The 20,043-nt window shown below is 34.7% G+C and overlaps 2 protein-coding genes across 2 annotated transcripts; both read right to left on the bottom strand.

The window, feature by feature from the left end:
* Nucleotides 1-7,352: 7,352 nt before the first annotated feature.
* LOC110023451 (metalloendoproteinase 2-MMP-like) lies at nucleotides 7,353-8,905 on the bottom strand. The gene has a single exon (XM_020722880.1). It carries the CDS (start codon nucleotides 8,639-8,641, stop codon nucleotides 7,616-7,618), a length of 1,026 nt encoding a protein of 341 aa, XP_020578539.1. The 5' UTR covers nucleotides 8,642-8,905; the 3' UTR covers nucleotides 7,353-7,615.
* Nucleotides 8,906-11,758: 2,853 nt separating this feature from the next.
* Nucleotides 11,759-19,481, bottom strand: LOC110023571 (protein CREG1). Its single transcript, XM_020723052.1, has 6 exons — nucleotides 19,071-19,481; nucleotides 17,431-17,466; nucleotides 17,140-17,341; nucleotides 12,442-12,520; nucleotides 12,193-12,310; nucleotides 11,759-12,046 (listed from the first exon to the last, which is right to left on the bottom strand). The coding sequence occupies exons 1-6, from the start codon at nucleotides 19,343-19,345 to the stop codon at nucleotides 12,022-12,024; spliced, it is 735 nt and encodes a 244-aa protein (XP_020578711.1). The 5' UTR covers nucleotides 19,346-19,481; the 3' UTR covers nucleotides 11,759-12,021.
* Nucleotides 19,482-20,043: the final 562 nt, after the last annotated feature.

Raw genomic sequence — 20,043 nt, forward strand, 5'->3', positions numbered from 1 at the left:
ATTCATGTATTTGATATATATATATATATATTTCTCAGAAATGAATTTACAAAAGTTAAAAATAGATTAACTACAAATATACAAGCAATTTACTAGCATCATTCTACAAAACAGAAGCATCAATCACTTATTTTAATCCTAACAAAGCAGCATAACATAAACCAACCAATGAATCTATTGTCAGCCATAACAAACCTTAAAATTATATCCTCTCCCTGTCATTGCTTATGGATTCTCTTCTGGTACTTGTCCTTGATCCAGTTGAAGCCATCAGAGGTGCCTTTCTTCACCTTCTTCAGCCCTGTGACGGCCACCGCCTTCGTTTTCTCAACGCCGCTCTTCTTCGCTCCGCCGTGGCTCTTCTTCGTCGACACCGGGCCGTCGCCATAGTCCCACTGGTCAGCCCACGAGTTCTCGAACGGGGTGGTGCCCTCCATGGATTAGTATGTAGAGGAAATATCAGGATGAAGACGAAGAGGAGATTGAGCCATATTTATAAAGTATGTGATGCAGAAAGAGAGGATGGTCTATGTTTGTTGGATTACTAGAAGGCTTGGACGCGTGAATTTTAGTTGAATTTGTTGACCAGATTTGTGAGGGGAAGCTTCTCTTGATGATGAAATTTTGGGAACTTTGTATTACTTTATAGATTGGATAAGAAGGTTCTGTAAGGCATCATCAATGATGCAACTGGAAAATTTTCTTTTTTATTTAATGTTAAAAATTGTCTTCGTTATAAGTTTTTCTAATAAACTCTTTCTTAAAAATGATATTTAAAAATTAATTAAGTCATACTTTTTTATATTAACAAGCACAATAAGTCACATTAATGTAATGGTAATATTTTAAATATGTGTAATGATTTTTTATCATTTTTTTAATAAAAGGGGGTAAGCACGCATTGATTATATGATTTTATTGTTGTGATATTTTTATTATGAAGTGTTTAATAACATTAATTAATAGATTTTCAAATAAAAATTTGACTTCACAACTTCTCATTATAGTGACAATTGGAGAAATATATCAGTTATTTGTTTTTAACGATAAATATGCCTAAAATTTTTCTATTGAATATGAACATGATACTCATTTGTCGAATAATTATGCAACATTTCAATGGTATCGGCTCCAAGACCCTTTCTCTTTAGTTGGCATTGCGTAGTATTGATGATTGCAAGGCATATGCTCATTCAGTCTATAGCAAACAATGATCTCTCTTCAATCATTATCTTTGAAAGTAAGTGACTTTCTTTTGCTTTGGCAAACAAGATGAAAAGTAGGCTTCATGCTTTAAAACATAAGCTCTATTGTCATTAAGAAAAGTTTATGATATACCAAAAATGGTTCAAATATTGCTCAATTGTGATTGAAGAAGATTTGAGAGTTATCAAAGATGGGTTAGGCATGATTTGGCATTGTGTATATATTATATATTGCCATTTGAGAAACTTTAAAATGTGCATTACTGATAGAATTAAAAAAATTGTTATGAAATCTAGGGGTGTAAATAAACCGGGCTAGCTTGAGCTTGAGGCATTAACCAGCTCGTGAGTAGAGCTTATCAATCCATGAGCTCTTGAGCACAAACTCTAGCTAGGGAATTAAGCGAGCTCGAGTTCAAACTTGTCTCAGCTCAACTCGTCCATTCGTGAGCGTGCTCTCAACTACTTGATCGATGGTCACGTCAATGCTTTCTTTGGTGAGCTGTAATAACACTCCTTCTCTAGCCAGATGTCATCATTGCGAGTTGAGGTCAAGCTCATTATACGAGCTTAACTTGAGCTTGCATTTTGACAGACGAGTATAGCTTGAGTTAGGTGAGACTCAAACACGACTCAACTTGTATACACCTCCAATGAAATCTAAGGGTGATGGCATTATTGACCTGAAATAAAGATCACCATATGTGTGCTTCTTCAGAGGTCTTAAAAATGTAGTTTTCTAGTGCCCTCATTCGTTAATTATCATTCAGAATGATAGATGATGATCCATATGATTAATTCTCTTTTGTATTCAATATTAGAGAGAAGAGCACGCCACTCAAGTTTATTGAAATTGTTTTTTAGATTTTGGTTGATTTGTGGAAAGCATCAATCCAAAGATCGACTACAAAGGTGTGCATGACGCATAAATTGCTGGAGGCTTCCTACGTAAGGACAAAAAATTTAAAAACACAGAGCTTGAAAATGCCCTAAGGGGAGAGAAGATGAAAATGACAACTGATAAACCATCATTCATGTATCTGTTAAAGTTCAAAGTATCATTCATTTATTTGTTAAAGTTCTTAAAGTTAAAAATAAAGAAGTTCAGCTTATTCACAATTCCTAAAAAGACAAAAAAAAAAAAAAAAGTTTCTAGATGAAAGTGATAAATGATAAATCATTATTCATGTATTTGTCAAAGTTTATAAAGTTAAAAATAATGATGTAAGGCTTATCCAAAAAATTTTAAAAAGAAACTAAAAAGAAATTGTTAGAAATTTTTTTTTGGGACCTCAAATAAAATTTATATTTGCATAAATTAAAAAAATTAACAAAGATTACTCTTTTCAATCATATAAAGTTCATCTATAAAAACAAAATGTAATTTGGAAGAGTTTAGTCACGATTCCAAGTTATTATCCTCTTTCATCCCAAGGGCAGATATAACAGCCTCAAGTTCCAGCATTTTGTTGTGCACTTTCGTCGAATGTTTAGAATCCATTAGCTCTAGATGAGCTTTTGAAAAAAAATGCACAATCACTGTATCTTAAAGCTTTCTTTTTCAATAAATGGCAAAAAAATCTATCAAGATTTGATGTACTTCCTTCAGCCAATTTGTTTAGGAGTTGTTTGTTGCAATTAATTAAAATTTTGAAGTATTTGATTTTTTGTTAAAAAATTGAGTTTATTTGTTTCATGTTTGGTTAAATTACTTTTGGTGATGGTAAGTGGCTGATCGCGGTGGACAACACAGCAGGTGGTGATTGATGGTATCTAGAATCAGTAGAGAAGGAGAGCAACATATAGTAATGATGGAAGTTGGCATCGACAGTAGCGGGAGGATGGTCAGAGGTGTCAGCTAGGGCTGAAGGCGAGCGACAGTTAGCAGTGGTCATTAGCAATGGCAACGTAGGGTTGTGCTTAAAATAAGTTGTGCCTTTGAAACTCTTCCAAATAGAACGAATTTCAAATACATTGAAAATAAACTCAAAAGGGAAATCCAAATAGATTGAAAGTTTACCTTAACTTTTGTTTGCTTCCGGCTAAACAAAAAAAATTCAAAATTCATGCATTTCATTAGCACCTTATTGGTAACAACTTGCAACCAAATAGACCCTTTGCTGTTAGTGAGCTACATTTAAGACTTCACTTAAATAACAACCATCAACACTTAAGTATAGAAGAATGAGAGCCATCAAAAAATATTCAACAAATAAAATTGCCTTAGGCCGTGGTTCAACATCAGCTCAAATATCCAATGGAAAGTGTTACTTGAATCAATTAATCACAAAGGTAACTCGTTGTTAGCATTGAGAACTGATGCGTCATCTTGAAATTATTATCATCTAGCACGAATTTCAATACATTTTTAAATAATAAATATTTTATAATCAAATTCAAATTGAAGATAATCTGGGCCATGATTTCAACATGTTTATAGTGAAACTGACTATCTCGATGTGACAAGCTTGGAAACTCTAAAATTAGGTCATTTTTTGTTCAATCAAGCTTGGATCAAGCTATTGAAACATAATTGGAGGCTTTAGATCATTAATTTAAGCTTCAAATTAAATTCAAAATTTGATATATTTATATTCAAATAGAGCATTTCGATGAGAGGAATCTAACCAGCATAAGATCACACAATTCAGTAGTCATTAAAGCACCCAAATCCTTAAAAATCATCTTTGATTGAGAGACACGGACCGTCTGATTAGATAATTAGGGAAGTTATGCTCCAAAAGACCAAATTAACCGGGCGAGGGGCGAGGAAGAGAAGAAGAAGTAGTGAAACTCCAAATCATGTTCTGGAGAAGACTTGATGGGTAACACCAACCACCCTAACTGTCATTCATCATCGACCACAGTTCATCAGTCACCATCAACCACTTCCCGCTGTAACTACCTATCATCTTTGACCACTGACCATCAACAACCACCGCTTGCAACTATTGCATTCAAACTATGGCATTTGTGGTCAACTAATACTATTATAATTTCCACCACAACCTCATTCTACCCCACTAACTCTACAAGCCACTCCACTACTTCATTTAAACCTGTCGTTACTCCTCCTACACCACTCCAAGTCACGAGAAATATTTGCGTACGTAAGACGTACGTAGAATTGCGTACATATTAGGTTATTAGGAGGGTACATGTAGGTTACATTTAGGTTATACCCCTTGTAATTCTTCATGCAACTTAAGTGCAACCTACCTGTACCCTTCAAATAACCTAATATATACGCAACTCTACATATGTCTTACGAACGCAAATATTTCTCCCAATTCACGCCCCAATCGATTCTCATTCTCCCTCTCTTGATTCCAAGTGAAATTCTTCCTAAATTTCTTAATTTCTTCTCAATACAAGAGCACCAAGGTGTTTTTCTAAAGCAAACCGAGGGCATTAAGGAGGGATTCGATATACAATTCATGGCAAGCAATCTGAATTCTTAAATTTAAAGGATAAGATATAATTCCATAAACTTTCTTCTTAAATCTGAGAGCTTTTGTTTCTCTCACATTCCATTGCACATTCTATACATTTTCACTTGAAAATCAATAAAATTTCATGAAGTTTTTGTTAAAATTGAGAACATCCTTGCATAGAATCATAGGGATTTCATTTCTATTACATTTTTTATTTGTTCTAGTAATGTTACAATGCAAATTCAATATGTTTCCATGCAATTTAAGTTAAAATTGAAATATTTTATGCAAATTCCATAGTGCTTCCAATCCCAATGAATTTTATAGTATGTGTTTGATATTAATACATGAAATTGAAAAGTTTGCACACTAAATTGAACCAAACCAAAACATTCTTGTATGGATTTATAAAGTTTTATTCTAATCCTATCGGTATATTGTTTAATTGATATTGTTATGCAAATTTATCATGTTTTACATTCAACTCGACCCAAATCACAAATAAAAATCAATATAACCATAGGATTGATGTGCTCCATGTTCACTTTACTATAAACTAAAATATACATGTGTTTTTAGTAAAATTATTTATTTATATACATTCAACTATATATATTTATGTATATTATTTTGAAATTTGTAAATGTATGTTTGCATAAGTTTATGAAAGATAGAAGTCTTTCGAGATCTATGGTTGACCCAATCAAAAAAAATATCCCACCAAAGATGAATGTTCTTTATACTATTATCACAGGATCTCAAATATTAACAACGTAAAAATCTATAGAAAGTCTATTTGTTGTTTTGGTTGCCAAAACAAACAGTTCATGCAATAATATTCCTAAGGACGTATATGTCTTGCTACAACAATTTGATGAAGTTGTGCATGTTGATTTACCAAATCAGTTGTCACCAGAACATGAAATTCAACATCAGATGGATTTCATGCATAGATTTGTTATCTAATCAACCTCAATATAAATTACATAACTAAAGGAATATCGGGTTTTGCAAGAAATAATACAAGAGTTGCTAAGGAAACAACTGATCCAACCGAGCCTCAACCCTTGTGTCGTGCCTGCACTCATTGTTCCAAAATAATATGGTACATGGAGGCTATTTATATACAGTAGAGCAATTCAAAAAATCACAATTAAATTTTGATTTCCCAAGCCAAGGTTAGATGAACTCTTACACAAATTAAATGGATCCACTATTTTCTTTAAACTCGATGAAGTGGCTACCATCAAATTCAAATCTGTGAAGGAGATGAATGGAAGACTGCTTTCAAAACGCATGAAGGCGTCTATGGGTAGCCAGCATGCCCTTTGGATTGTGTTACACACCAAGTACATTCATGAGATTAATGTACTTAAACATTTCATTGGAGACTTTTGTGCAGCTTATTTTGATGACATTCTAATGTATAGTTCCCCATGATAGCTCATATATATAATCTAAGACTGATTTTATCGATCTTGAAAGACCATAAGCTGTTTCTTAACCGGCCTAAATGTGCCTTTGCAATGGAAGATGTATACTTCTTTGGTTTCATTGTTTCCAATCATTGAGTTAAAACAAATCCATGTAAGGTGAAAGCCATTCTATCCTTGCCAAAGCCAACATGTACAATGAAGTTAAGAGGTTCCACGGGCTACCCAAATTTTATCACAAACTTATTTGAAATTTTAGTTTAATAATATCTCAGATAATTAACTGTTCAATTAGTACGATAAGAAGTTCAAATATCATTTACTTGGATCCATTTTAAATTAAAATACATTCTAAATAAATATTACAAATAATTTGATTGACTTCCTTCTTTGCAGCTTCTACTAATTTGAGATAATTAAGCATATAACATTCAATTTGTATCTATTTGCAAACATAGCATGCATATCATTCTTATGAACTATCAAATTGAGTATTTACGTGTGCCATTTCAAATTGTTGGTATTTTTGCACTGGTGAAAAAGCACAAATTTAATTTTATTGTGAATTTCAAAAATTAATGAAAATTAAAAATTTAAGAGATGTTAATCTTATAAATAGTCAAATTCGAATTCTTAAAGTAAATTATTGAAAATATTCTTTTTTCTAAAATCTTAAGCTACACAAGCAACATAACTAATTTTAATATGCTAGTTGGGAGCGCATGCGACCAACAAAGAGGCAGAGGTCATGAGTTTCAACTCTGGCATACATATTTGAGAAAATTTTATATTGGACACCGCACGTCTGGACGGTCAACCGCCGGGCACCAACTCGCCTTACATGTCGGCGACATGATGCCTAGCTGTTGACCGTTCTGACATGCGGATGTAATATTTTTTAGTCCAATATGTTTCGGTAGAATCTAAAAGCATTTAGCCTTTTGGTTTGAAACAACCGCAACACTTGATTTATAAATAGCAATGTTTGTTGTGCTCTGCATGTAACTATTATTTATTTATTTATTTTAAGTTGAGCAATTTGGTTATTTCGCCAAATAAAATTGTTTACAGGCTTCAATGTTCACTCCGAGTAAAGAGAACTTTCCCTTTTCTTTCAAACTAAAGCCTTTAACTACAAGAAAACGTACCTAAATAAGTAATTACTGGACGGCATAAATTGAAAAATATAAAGATCCATAATTCTAATATTTATCATTATTCCATCACCATAAAATATAAAAATATATAAAAGTCGATAAGCAAAAAAAATATTATCAGATTAAATAATTGTTATATACTATTATGCTCATTAGCTTAACAAAGCTCCAAAATAAATCCGAATCCTAAGAAAGAATAGTGTGTTGATGAGGAGAAAAATTTGCTTACGCAAAACGTACGCAGAACTGTAACGTCGGAGGTTATTGAGAAGATATTAAGAGATTATAGATAGGTTACACTTCTGTAACATCTCTGTAATATAACCTACGGCAGATGCATGCCTGAGCAAATTTTTCTGGTAGATGAAATAGGCGAACCCAAATTCCTACAACATAAAGGCCGCCGCGACTGCCGCCGCCGCCATTGTCGTCCCCACCGCTCTCAACGCCGCCGCTACCGAAACTCCACCGCTCGTCTCCGAGCTACTTCTCCCCTTGGTTTCCACTACAGAATTCGGATTCCCGCCATACAGCCCCTGAATCCCCTTCACATCATCCCCCATCAACTCCACCTTCCTTGTCCTCGTCTTCAACGACGGATACATCACCGCCTCCGCAACCGACGAGTGCCCTAACCCTAACAAATGCCCAATTTCATGTACAGCCACCGATTCCAAATCCACCGCGTACCCATCCTCCGACGCCGTAACATCCCCTCTCGCCACCCAATGCTCCGCTGCGTCCAGATGGAACCTACCGTCCGTCGGCGAGAAGGCGTGCGCGAGCGTCCCCAATACCCCATCGAAAGCCTCCCCGTCGCCGTGATCTCCGCCGTAAAACCCTATGGTTATGTCGGCGTTATCGGAATCCGGCGGGGAAATTTCCGTGAAATTAAGCGTGGTGGCGTTGGACCAGCGGGCGAAGGCACGAGCGAAGACGGCTTGAAGGGTCGGTTTATCGATGGAGACGGAGGAGGTGGTGGTGAAGGTGTAGGTGAGGGTGCGTTTGTCTGAGGGCCAGGAAGGGGTTCCGGCGAAGTAGGAGTAGAGATGGCGGCCGCGGAGGGTGGAATTGGGGGTGATGTCGGGGAGGCCGCAGCGGGGGAGGGAGAGGAGGGAGAGGGTTTCGGTGTCAAGAGAGCCGGTGGGAGGGAGGCCGAGATTGTGCTGGTAGGAGAGGAGGGCGGCTGAGAGATCGGAGTCGAAGAGGTCGGAGAAGTTGGAGGGAGGGGAAGGGAGGTAGCCGAAGCGGTGGAGGTAGGATTTGAGGTTGGGGAGGAGGGGGTTGTAGTCGCCGGGGTTACAGCCGGTGAGGTTTTGGAAGAAGCTCCATGGGTTGGAAGGGAAGGAGGAGGACGGAGGCGTGAAACAGAGGAGGAGAAAGGTTGTGGTTAGGAGTGTTGTGAAAGGCATGAATGCTATTTGGGAATTGGGGGAGATTAGGATGAGATAAAAATGTATGTTTTGTTTTAAGAGATTTATTGATATTGGTTTTAAAGGATAGTTAGCACTTGGAGCTTTAGGTAGGAGGGATGGATTATTTCAAAGTTATACAGCCCTTGGGTCAAATAGGAGATTTGGTCTTCTCTTTGAGCTTCTGATTGGTAAAAGGAGTTAGAATCTAAGAGAGAAGAATTCCTTGCACAAGGGGGTTGGTGTTTAGGTGCAACTAGATTTTAAATCATAAATTCATTAAATTTATTTTTTCCTTTCTATACATTTTGCTGCTTTAAATCTGAAAATTCATGAAACTCCTCCATATTTGTGTTTGGTTGGACTACATAAATCAGGTACTAATCCTATTCCAATGTACTGTCGAACAACTCCTAAAGGAGTTTTATATCACTATTTATTTTTACGACAAAGAAAGAAAAGAGAAAAAATCACGAAATTTTTTGTTTTCCTAAATTCATAATGCAATTTTGTATTTTTTTTTTATATTTTCAAATATTTTATTTTCTTCATGCCAAACAAGGTAGATGCATCCATTTTCCCATTGGGAACTTTCAGACTTTCAGTTTGATTTATCACGTTAAACATGAAGCTGGTTGGGTGGTTATGGATGGATTCAGCTTAAAAATCATGCCAGTTGGATGAAAAGTCGCCAATATTAAGTAGGGGCTTTTAATTTGATTCAGTTGTGCAGGACATGAAACTAGTTGGGTGAATGCTAAAGAAATCTGTTAAGAAAATGGAAACTTATGTCTCCATCAATTTTAATAAAAGATATTATAAAAAAAATTCTTAAAATATAATAGAAAACATAATGAATCTTAATAAGTATTTTTATTTCTTTTTAAATTTAAACATATTTTATAAATTTAATTTTTTCTTTTTATTTAAACAAAAATGTATTATTTTCTTTTTTTAACATAAATGAGTTTATTAAGCCCATTTAGTTAGGGCTTGTTTGGGATTAATTTTGTTTTTTATTTTATCCTTAATTTTTAAAAATATGTTTGTTTAATCTGTTTTAAATACTTTTTTTTTATTTTTTTCAAAAAACAAATAAATATATTTTTGAAAACACTCAAAATAATATATAGGTGTTTTAAGTGTATATTAATTAAATATATCAAACATATTTATTTCAAATCAAAATAAAGAGAAAATAAAATTAAAATAAGAAAATAAAAAACAAAAAACCAAAGAGTCATCCCATACTTTTATTTTTTGTTTTCTATTTTTTATGTTTATTTTTTTATTTAGATTTTGGTATAAAACAACATGTGTTTGGTATATTTGATATTATTGTTTTTTAGTGTTTTCAAAAACATGTCTATTTTTTATATATATTAAAAACATATTAAATAAATATGTTTTTAAAAATTTAAAAAATAAATTAAACCCAAAAAGTCCTTAAATATGGACGTTATGATAGCAACATTTTTATTTTCGAGTTGATATGAGCTATAGAAAAAATTTTGAGGCAGCGAAAAATCAATTAGAAGGCAGACGACATCTTCGTCGTCTATTTTTGACCAATAGTTCATTAGGATCTCTAAGCTAAAAAGTCTTCGCTTATAGGTAGCAAGCAAATTATAAAAGAAAACTGAGACCTTTATTTCAATGGATGAACTTTCCATGAAGGAGCTACTCATCCTCAAGTCCTGCACGGGAATCACAATGTTCAGCTTATAATGGAACAAATATGCATAAATATAAACTTTATGATTAACATTTTTTAAATTTTCAAACTTTTTAAATACGGGTTATAGCTTGCGTGGTAATTTAGATTACACCCTTTATTTAAAAACAAAGTTACGTCAAGCTTATAATTAGATAATTAATGTTTGGTAAAATTTAGTTGGATTAATACACACGGGATGAATTGGCTCGATGAAGGCCAAAAGACTATGGATCGTCTTCTCGTAGAAATTTTGATGTTGCTCAACTAAAATATGAACAGGTTGATTAATGTGATCCAAGCAGCTCTTCCTCTGCCTGTTTCTTCTTTTTTTTTAAGAGAAATTTTCATACATACCACTCAATTTTCATGTGTTTACATAAGTGGTATGCATGTAAATATGAATGTATACCACTCAAATCTTAATCATTACATCAAAAATATCACATTCACTTTGTTTAAACTGAAATACACCTTTTCATGAGTATTAGATTTATGACACCAAGGTGTTATATATATAAATATCAAATTTTTTGGGTGTTTGATTTGTAAACACATGAGAGAATTTTGTGGGGTTATTGTTTTTAAAGGCCTGCTTTTTTTTTTTTTTTTTTGGCAATTCCATTAGAAAAAGAAGTGCATCTCAATAGAAACTTTGGCTTGAGGGGAAAAGTGGGGAAGCAAGTTTGAAATTTAATGTCACCTAAAGGCGCATATAACGATTAAATCGGGATAACTGAGGCAGCGAGCTAGGAGTTGTTGGCGATAATCCTTGCCGTATCCTGATGCTCAATTGGCAAAGTTATTCTGTAAATTGAAGAAAACTAAATCTTCCATGAAATTATCATGCAGCCTTCTAAATTTTGTTTCCTTATGATTCTTTTGCCAGTTTCAACTATAATTTCAAACAGGTTATCCAGCGTGATAGTATTACTCTTTCCTAAGACTGACTATCATTCATGCTTAAGAGACGAACCAAGTTCTGCCTCCAAAGCTCACTAAAACTCCTACTATTTTGGTAATCTGCAATAGAAAGCTGAGAGCTGTATCCAAAGCTCACTAAAACAGATTATGATGTTTTCTAGCCTGATCTACAGAAGAGTGAGCCAAAAATTATTCAATTCATGCCAAAGATTCACGCGCCTCCAAATTTTAGGATTCCCGTGCTTATTCCATCAATGAATTAAAGCATAAATAGATGGTACATCCTGGACACACAAATCAATTAAGGAGCTTTGCATTAATGAATATAATTAGCTGCAAACACATGTACGATTAGCTACTAAGGGAAAAAAGAAACTTTGGTAAAACATTTTAAGATCGAGCCAGCCATATCTCAGAAGCAAAAAACAGAAATGGCATTGAGAGAACTAGCTATAAAATGAAGTAAGAAAAGACATCTGCATAAATATTATTATTAATTTAATGTAAATGGCGCGTCTTATTGATACAGAAATGATAATTTTCAAACTTTATCAACAAACATTAGGAAATTTCACAGAAGCAATTACATTTGGCAATAGTAGACATGATTACAGCACTGGATATAGGCATAGACCTGTACATTATAGAATATATGGATGGGAATGATTTTGATTTTTGTAAATTCAACCAAGTGAGCTTTAAGACTGTTGGCTACGGGCATGATGAATTTAATGTCAGCAAATTAAGAGGAAGAAGTGCTTCCGTTCCTGACAGCAAGAAAAGAGCAGTTTGTGAAAAGCAGCATTAGATAAAAACAACATGCCTGCTAGATGTCCTCTATAACAGCTCTTTCAATCATCTACAGAAAAATTTAATAAGTCCATACGATATAGAATAATAATTTTGAACTCACTTTCCATTATTGAGGTATTGTGGTGGAGTTATAGGTTTGGCACCACCGTACCAGTCAATCAGGAATATATTCTCAATGTCCAATCTGAAAATTTTGAAGTTGTGACCAATTGGCCAGTCTGCAGCCAAAAAATATGAAAAGGCAGCAAAAATTCAGTAGAAATGACATCGTTGCTGAAAGTTTAAACAAAAAAATTTACATAAAAAGGCATTTTCTTGTCTTTCAGGCGATGGTTGACCAGAATAGTACCTTCCATTTCAGGATGCTTGCTGAAAAGTGCATTCTTTGCAAACTGAATTTCGGCAGATGAATTATCCACCAATTTCAGCTGTATTTTAAGTTGATTACACTTTGTCAGTGTCAAGTGAATTTGCGCAGTGGTGAAATCAACATTTACAGTAACATGGGTAAAGAGTTTATCAAAATTTTGAATGGGTAAACTTTCATACTAAACAACAAAAAAGTTTATAGACGAAGCTGTCATACTACTTATAGAAGAAAAATGCCAAAATAATCCATTGACTATTTACATGAGACCATTTTAGTCCCAAAGAGTGTCAAATTAATCCTCAGAGATTTTTAATATGTGATAAAATAGTTCCCATGGAGGACTGGAGATTGAATTGACATTATAGATCCTGCGACTAAAATAGCTCAGGGGACCAGATTGACATTTTTCTACTATATGTGGTCACAAGTGGACTTATTCAAATGGAGAGGGAAGAGGGCCATCTCCAACCCCTCCATCTTTCTGCCAATGATGAAGCATATAGCATCAAATAATAGCAATATGATGTTAAGTATAATATGATAGAACTTAATGTGTATTTTGCTATAGATTTTATAAACCATCATCAAATGGAACTGTAATGGATCAAGTGGTGGTGTAGCCCAATGAAAAACAGGTAGAAATGAAAATAGACATGAAGAGGGATTTCATTATTATGAAAAAAAATTATACGAGATAAATGGGATTCTCACTCAAAATTATGAGAAATCATTTACTCTGAATCTCTCATCCTTGAGATCTCTCCTAAACCCTTCTACTTGGGAAGTATAACTTAATAAGGTGGTTGGTGGGTCGCACGTGATGATTGGCAAGTCCAATTAAGCTCAAATAAATACTTCATCATGTGCCATGATATTTTTAGCAGAATAATTGTCTAATCATAAGACTTCTAAAACTTTCAGCAAGTTATCTCAAAAGTACTTGTACTCGATTAGAGAAAAATTATTACTAGCAACTCATTCCAACACTAATGCAAGACTTAGACTGTTAGACATATGACACTTTGTATTGTCCACACAATGTTTTAAGAGAGCTGCCAAATATAAACAAAAATTATCACGTATTAGGGGGAAAATGAATGGCATTAGGAAGCCAAGGTGGAAGATAACAAAAAAGAAACATTACAGCAACTCTGAAGCCATTGAAAGAGAAGAGAGAAGAAAACTCATAAAATTAAGCTAAGATCCTAGTAATAAAGTTATATAAAAAATCATCAATAATTTCAAGAGATGAAGTAAAACATACAAACAGATGGTAACGTACACTAGGCTTCCTTAGAACTTCTTGATTTTTTTACTCCAATTATTTTACATCTATCAATCAAGAATCACAGAAATCAGCAAGCTGAATTAGAGGATTCCTATAATTAGAAGCTTCCTTATTTATCCTTAATTAAATTATTTCAAATTTCTCTCTGCTGATTTATTTCTTTTTATTGTACATATTCTTTCCTTATTTAAATTAGAAATCTTTATTAGGAGATTGTACAGACTATTATTTATTGGAATGAAAGCAAAAGAAAAAGGCATTCAACCTATTTGCTCAAAACGTTGACATGGTATCAAAACCACGTCGAATCTTTCCAGTCTAAATCTTTCGTTTTCTTCCCTAGCCTTTGGGAATTGTTCGTCTTCATCTTCGAGCTCATTATATCTTCGTCTTCATCTTCGAGCTCATTATATCTTCGTCGGTTGCTTCCTACGTCTTCGACTGCAAATCACCGAGAGTTTTGTCCGTTTCATCCACTTTTGCATCATCTGAACGCCATCGTCGTCCTCACTAGCCTTCGTTGCTTCTGCGGCATCTTCGACTAGTTCTTTCACTTCGGCTTCATCCGCTTAGTCAGCCTCGACCACTTCGGTTTCATCCAAACGCCATCGTCGTCTTCACTAGCCTTCACTGCTTCTGAGGCATTTTCGGCTGATTCATCGCTCCTTCATCGCCCGCTTCGTCTACTGTGTTCTGCAGCATCTTAGACTGCTTCTTCCGCCTTCGAATACTTCCAACGAGTCTTCCTCAAACTACTTCTTGTGAGTCTTCAACTGCTTCCACTCAAGAATCACCGGCTTCGGCTTCGACTTTGGCTTCTTTGTCGCACTCAAGGATCGTAGGCTTCGGCTTCCGATTCATCTCCTTTGGTCTCGGATCGAATTCAAGGCAGTGCACGACTTTTTGGTTCTCTTTGGTTTTCTTTAGGTTTCTTTGGATTTTTTTGGATCTCTTGGTTTTCTTTAGCTTCATGTTGATTTCGATCAACGATTTTCTTGGAAATCAACTTGTGAGCGACAATTCTTTTTAGAATATCTTTTGAAGTCTTAGCTATCAGATTTAAGGGGAAAGAATTATGCAGCATGAGAATTTCAGTTCAAAATGTTTTTGAAAGGGAAGGAGCTTTAGGGTCATATTGATGGGTCTTCTCCAGCACCTACAGAGCCGAAAGATCTTGGTCAATGGAAGACAAATGAAGCTCGGATTGTTTCTTGGATTTTGGGATCTATTGAGGCTCATATGGTGAACAATTTACGATCCTTTGGCACGACTAAAGAAATGTGAAAAAACTTGAAGCGCGTCTACAATCAAGATAATACTACAAGACGATTTCAATTGGAACTTGATATGAGTAATTATAGTCAATGTAATCTCTCAACTGAACAATATTATTTTGGCTTTCTAAATTTATCGTGCGAATATTCTGGCATTATTTATGTTAAGGTGTCAAAGGAGAGCTTAGCTTGTCTTCAAGCTATTCATAAAGTGAGTTGCCACGATCAGCTTTTGATGAAACTCGGGCCTGAAGAAACTGCTTGGGTTGGGTTGCTGAATAGAGATCTGGTTCCTTATTTGGAGGTATATTTCGGTGAATTACTGGGCGAAGAACAAAGATCGGGGACACAAGCTGCTATCTATACAGTCAATGGATCATCATAAATAATTAATGTTGCATATGCTCCTCAGACCCGAGGGAAAGAAACAAAACAGTGTTACAGCTGCAAAAAATTTGGTCATATTGTTCGTCAATGTAGTAAGAAGTTCTGTAATTATTGCAAGAAAAATAGACATATTATTAAGGAGTGTCCTATACGACCTCCAAACCGCAAACCGCAAACCACAAGCCCTTAATGTTATGGTATCCGACTCTCATAATATTGGTTCAACATCCACAGTTATCGGAAATAATCAATCTGTTCTCATACAAGATATGATTCAACATATGATTCTCTATACCTTTTCTGCTCTTGATCTGCAAAGGAAATGATAAGTTGTCGGGAAAGGTGATAGTGAAAGGGCCTAAAGTGAACAAATTCTCAAACAACTAATATCAGTTTCTTGTTGGCAAATTGTCGTTTCTTGATTAGTCGGCATCAATTTGAGGGGGGATATCAATCAAGAATCACAGAAATCAGACAGTTGAATTAGGAGTTTCCTATAATTATGAGCTTCCTTATTTATCCTTATTTAAATTATTTCCAATTTTCTCTCTTCTGATTTATTTCTTTTAATGGTGCATACTCTCTCCTTATCTAGATTAAGAATATTTATTAGGTTACCTAAAATAGATTGTGCATACTATTATTTATTGGAATGAAAGCAAAGGAAAAAGGCATTCAGCCTATTTGCTCAAAACACTGACAACATTAACTTTTAAATTACCAGCTTCTTTCACGCATAGATCCCAAAAGCCCTAACATTTAGTAGTTAGCAACACAAGCAAAATTTGTAAAATAGTTGAGACCTCCACTACAAAAAACTCAGGCTTGATCACACATAACAGAAGGACAACAAAGAAACATCACAGGAAGTTCCTTTTTATTTTAAAGCTAAGAAAGGGACACCAACACTTGAGGCATCACACCAAAGTGGGGCCCAAAGAAGAGATCATTAAATGAAGTCTTATCACTATATTGCAGAAATGCTAATTTTTGGGACCTGAACCCATAACTCTATATCACAGTGAAGCAAACTAAAATCCCTCAAAGCTCACGCCCTTCAGATAAATTGTATAGCCAAGTTTTTCAAAAAAGTTAGAGCATAATAGAATGATGTATTCCCTCATTTGCTTTATTTATTGTATTCCCTCAGTTAAAATTCTTCTCTAAAGACTATCGTTGAGGAATTTAAGGTGCTGACAAGTGGATTTAATTTAAGAAATATCAATACGCAACACTAGATCACCAGGAAAGGGGTCTACATTGAATATTGAATTTTTGCTATTTAATATTTGATTTGTGTGCGTGAGTGAGCGCGCGCAACACCGGAGTACCAGGAAGGGGGTCTACATTGAATGTTGAATTTTAAGTGTGTGTGTGTTCAAAATCATCACATCATAATATACAGAGAAGTTTTCCAATTCAAAGGGAAAATGAAAACTTTGGATTTCCTGATAAAACAGAATCTGAAAAATTGAAAATAAATCAAAAAGAATAGAAATAACATGTATATAAAACAGAAGCAAGAAGGGAAGATAAAACCCATGCATTTCATGATAAACCAAATCTGAAAAGTGCAAATAAATCATCATGAGAATAAATAACATGTGTATGAACCAGAAATAAGAAGATGTTTCCTCATGTACACCACAACTATGGAAAACCATTAAATTTGACTTGTAAAAAAGCTTTACAACTAAAACATCCATTTAAATTTTATGTATTACAAACCTTTCCAGTTAGCGTAAGCTTAGCACATGTTGGGTTTTCAGGATCCTTTTTGCCACAAGTTCCAAGTGGGTGCTCACTCAAAGTAAAAGATGACCTTGCATCCTTCAAAGCATCTCTTGCTGTAGGGTCTAGCTCTGTTAAATAAAAATATGGAATACCACGCCCATCATCCGGTAATCCATCACTAAATGAAACCACATTTCTGCATACCACAAATAAGAACAAAAATAAAAACACAAACGCAAAACTAAATGAAACAACAATTCAGATAAGAAAGAACGTCCACACTACCCAAAAGGAGATCCTCCTTGATCACTTGAGATTGTGCTGCCACATAGAGAGCATAAAAGTCAGATAAGCACAATTTGTAAAATTTTAGCTAATAAAAGTAAGCATCTAGTAGGAGGACGAAACACTAGTGACCTAAATTGTGCCTAATATAAGAAAAAAACGAATATAGGAACATCCATCAATCAAAAAGCTTAAGCTAATGGGCTATTAGTATGTCGGAACTCTACACTTCTTTCAATATTGATGTTAAAACAATATTATTTTTTCTGTTAGATGTAATTATTCCCCACCCTCATGCACATCTCAACAACATTAACCCTCACACGAGAGTTCTTCACTTCAATCATTACTCCCCCTTAAATGATAGACATTCAACACTATCAAATATCAAACATAAGAAAACAAAGAGCCTACATTGAAGTCAATCCACGCTAGAGGATAGCTTTGATATCAGGGAGCCCAAAATATTGGGATTCAAATTGATCTCAATATACTAAGAAAAGAAACACCTATCAAATAAAAAATTAAAGCCAATTACTAAGAATCTTTACTAGTATATCAAAAATTGAACTTTTATTTCATATCTAACCTGAGATTTTTGTTCACTCTCAAATTTCTCTCAGCATAAAATATTTAAAAAAATTTGGTGCCATTCTGTTCATGCTTATTTATCAGCTTAAGAAATTTTTTTTCCCTTACAAACACTTTTAAATAGGATGAAATGAAGAAAAATGATTCATGTAACCGAACCCACTTAGTGGGATTAAGCCTTTGTTGTTGTTGTTGTTGTTGTCGTCGTCGTCGTCGTCATCTAAGCCTGACTAATCTAAACACAGTTTTTCCTCACTTATGGATAAGCCATGCTAAGCAGAGCGCACCTCCAATGCCTCATAAGCTTGCCTTCCATAGCCATCCTCTCCTTCCTCCTCCATCATTTTCACTAGCTTTGTCAACTTAACTTTCAACCAATCAAATTGCTTAACTTAACAATTCGTTAATATTTAAAAGCTTACAACTTATGTTCATTTGGTTTATCATTGGTTAACTTACATAAAAACAGAATCAAATACGCCTGCTATATCTCAACAAGTTCAAAAACTATGGGCAGACCGGTATGAAGGCAAGTGTCCCCACTGACTCGAGTCCACTCTACTTACTTAATCAAGTAAGATCCGGCACACCTATTTGCTCCTCTTTATGTCAAGATTAGGCATCCAGATATCTGTAGAAATTGATGCAACAGGAGTTGGAGCTTAAAGACCGCTTGTGATTGCACATGATTACCGACAAAAACGCAAATTTGTCCTTGGTGTTGTTTCAGCTGCTAGTAAGGTCATTCTCTCCCTTTTTTTTTTCTCAGAGGATTTTTCGATTTTATCTAATTGAAAATATTTTAGCAAACTTAACTTTTCTTATGGTGTTTGTGCCCACTTTAGGTTAAAAAAAATCTAGAATCCAGCTTGACTGCAACCACAAACCCACAAACAATTTTACCATACCAAAAAAAAAAAAAAAACCTTTAAATCGACAAAACAATAAAATTCGGCAGAAAGTAAACAACCATCAATGCTACCAATTGCAATTAGGTCCAAAATCTAATCTGGATACCGAAAGAAACGCGAGATGTAAAAGAACAGAACCTAAGGACGCCCCAGATATTCTGCCCCGCTAGCCAGCGAGCTGTGCCGACAGCATCCTTCGGGTCCGGCTTCGACGGAAGGCGGAGAATCCGAGCACTCACGGCGGCCGGAGATCGGAGAAGAAACGGTAAAAGAAGAAAGAAAGCGCCAAATGTGACGCATGAATAACACGAAGAGGGATATCCCATGGCGACTCGCTGCATCAAGTAGGACGGATGGAGCGACATTAATATAGGATAACGGGCCCGCTTATACAACCCGTAATCCATATCCATTATCTTCCCCTCTCGTCATTGATCGGTTGCGGTTGCTTTCGGAGGGACGAAGCGTGGTGCAGCCGCTACCGATTGAGCTCATTTTTCTCTATATGCAAATTTATTGTGAGGGGATGTTGCTTGCACGATTCTTATATATGTTGATTCACACATTGTACATGGGCATAGTATTAACAACTTGGTCTGGCTTAGGCTAAATGTTATTGGAGATAAGTTTTGAGTACTTAGTTATTTATTAGTTACATCAATATTTCAGTATGTGCAAATCACAAAATTGCAATTGATAGTGCATATTTTCTTTCCAATAAAATCATAGCCTAGAGAATACGTTATGAAGTCATATATGTTTTGCTTAGTAATTGAAATTATCCTATAACTACATTAGGTGCTAAAATAGAAGATGATATTGTAATAAAAAACTTAATTTCTTAAAATATGAGGTTATGTATGGATCATAAGACTTCTCATCATGCTTTAAGTAATATGATAATTTAAAAAAAAGAAGTTTTTTCTCATGTGATTTATCGAGTAATTGAGTAAAAATGAATTTGATCCCCTTATGTTGTACTAACATATTCACAAAATAAGATGTTTTCATATGATTGATTCTATCTTTGATGCGATCTTTGTCCTAATAAAAAATATATTGTCTATTTATATTTAAAACGGAATACTTTTAAAAGACATCCAAAACACAT

This window comes from Phalaenopsis equestris, unplaced genomic scaffold, assembly GCF_001263595.1.
Source record: "Phalaenopsis equestris unplaced genomic scaffold, ASM126359v1 Scaffold000224, whole genome shotgun sequence".
Lineage (NCBI taxonomy): Eukaryota > Viridiplantae > Streptophyta > Magnoliopsida > Asparagales > Orchidaceae > Phalaenopsis > Phalaenopsis equestris.

What these genes read in the sequence shown, in the direction of transcription:
- LOC110023571 (XM_020723052.1), bottom strand. Translation starts at nt 19,345, where the DNA reads ATGGATATGGATTACGGGTTGTATAAGCGGGCCCGTTATCCTATATTA. An exon ending in AGCTTACGCTAACTGGAAAG is followed by an intron (nt 12,521 to 17,139) that starts GTTTGTAATACA and finishes CTTAAAATACAG; the next exon opens with CTGAAATTGGTGGATAATTC. An exon ending in CAAGCATCCTGAAATGGAAG is followed by an intron (nt 12,311 to 12,441) that starts GTACTATTCTGG and finishes TTTTGGCTGCAG; the next exon opens with ACTGGCCAATTGGTCACAAC.
- LOC110023451 (XM_020722880.1), bottom strand. Translation starts at nt 8,641, where the DNA reads ATGCCTTTCACAACACTCCTAACCACAACCTTTCTCCTCCTCTGTTTC.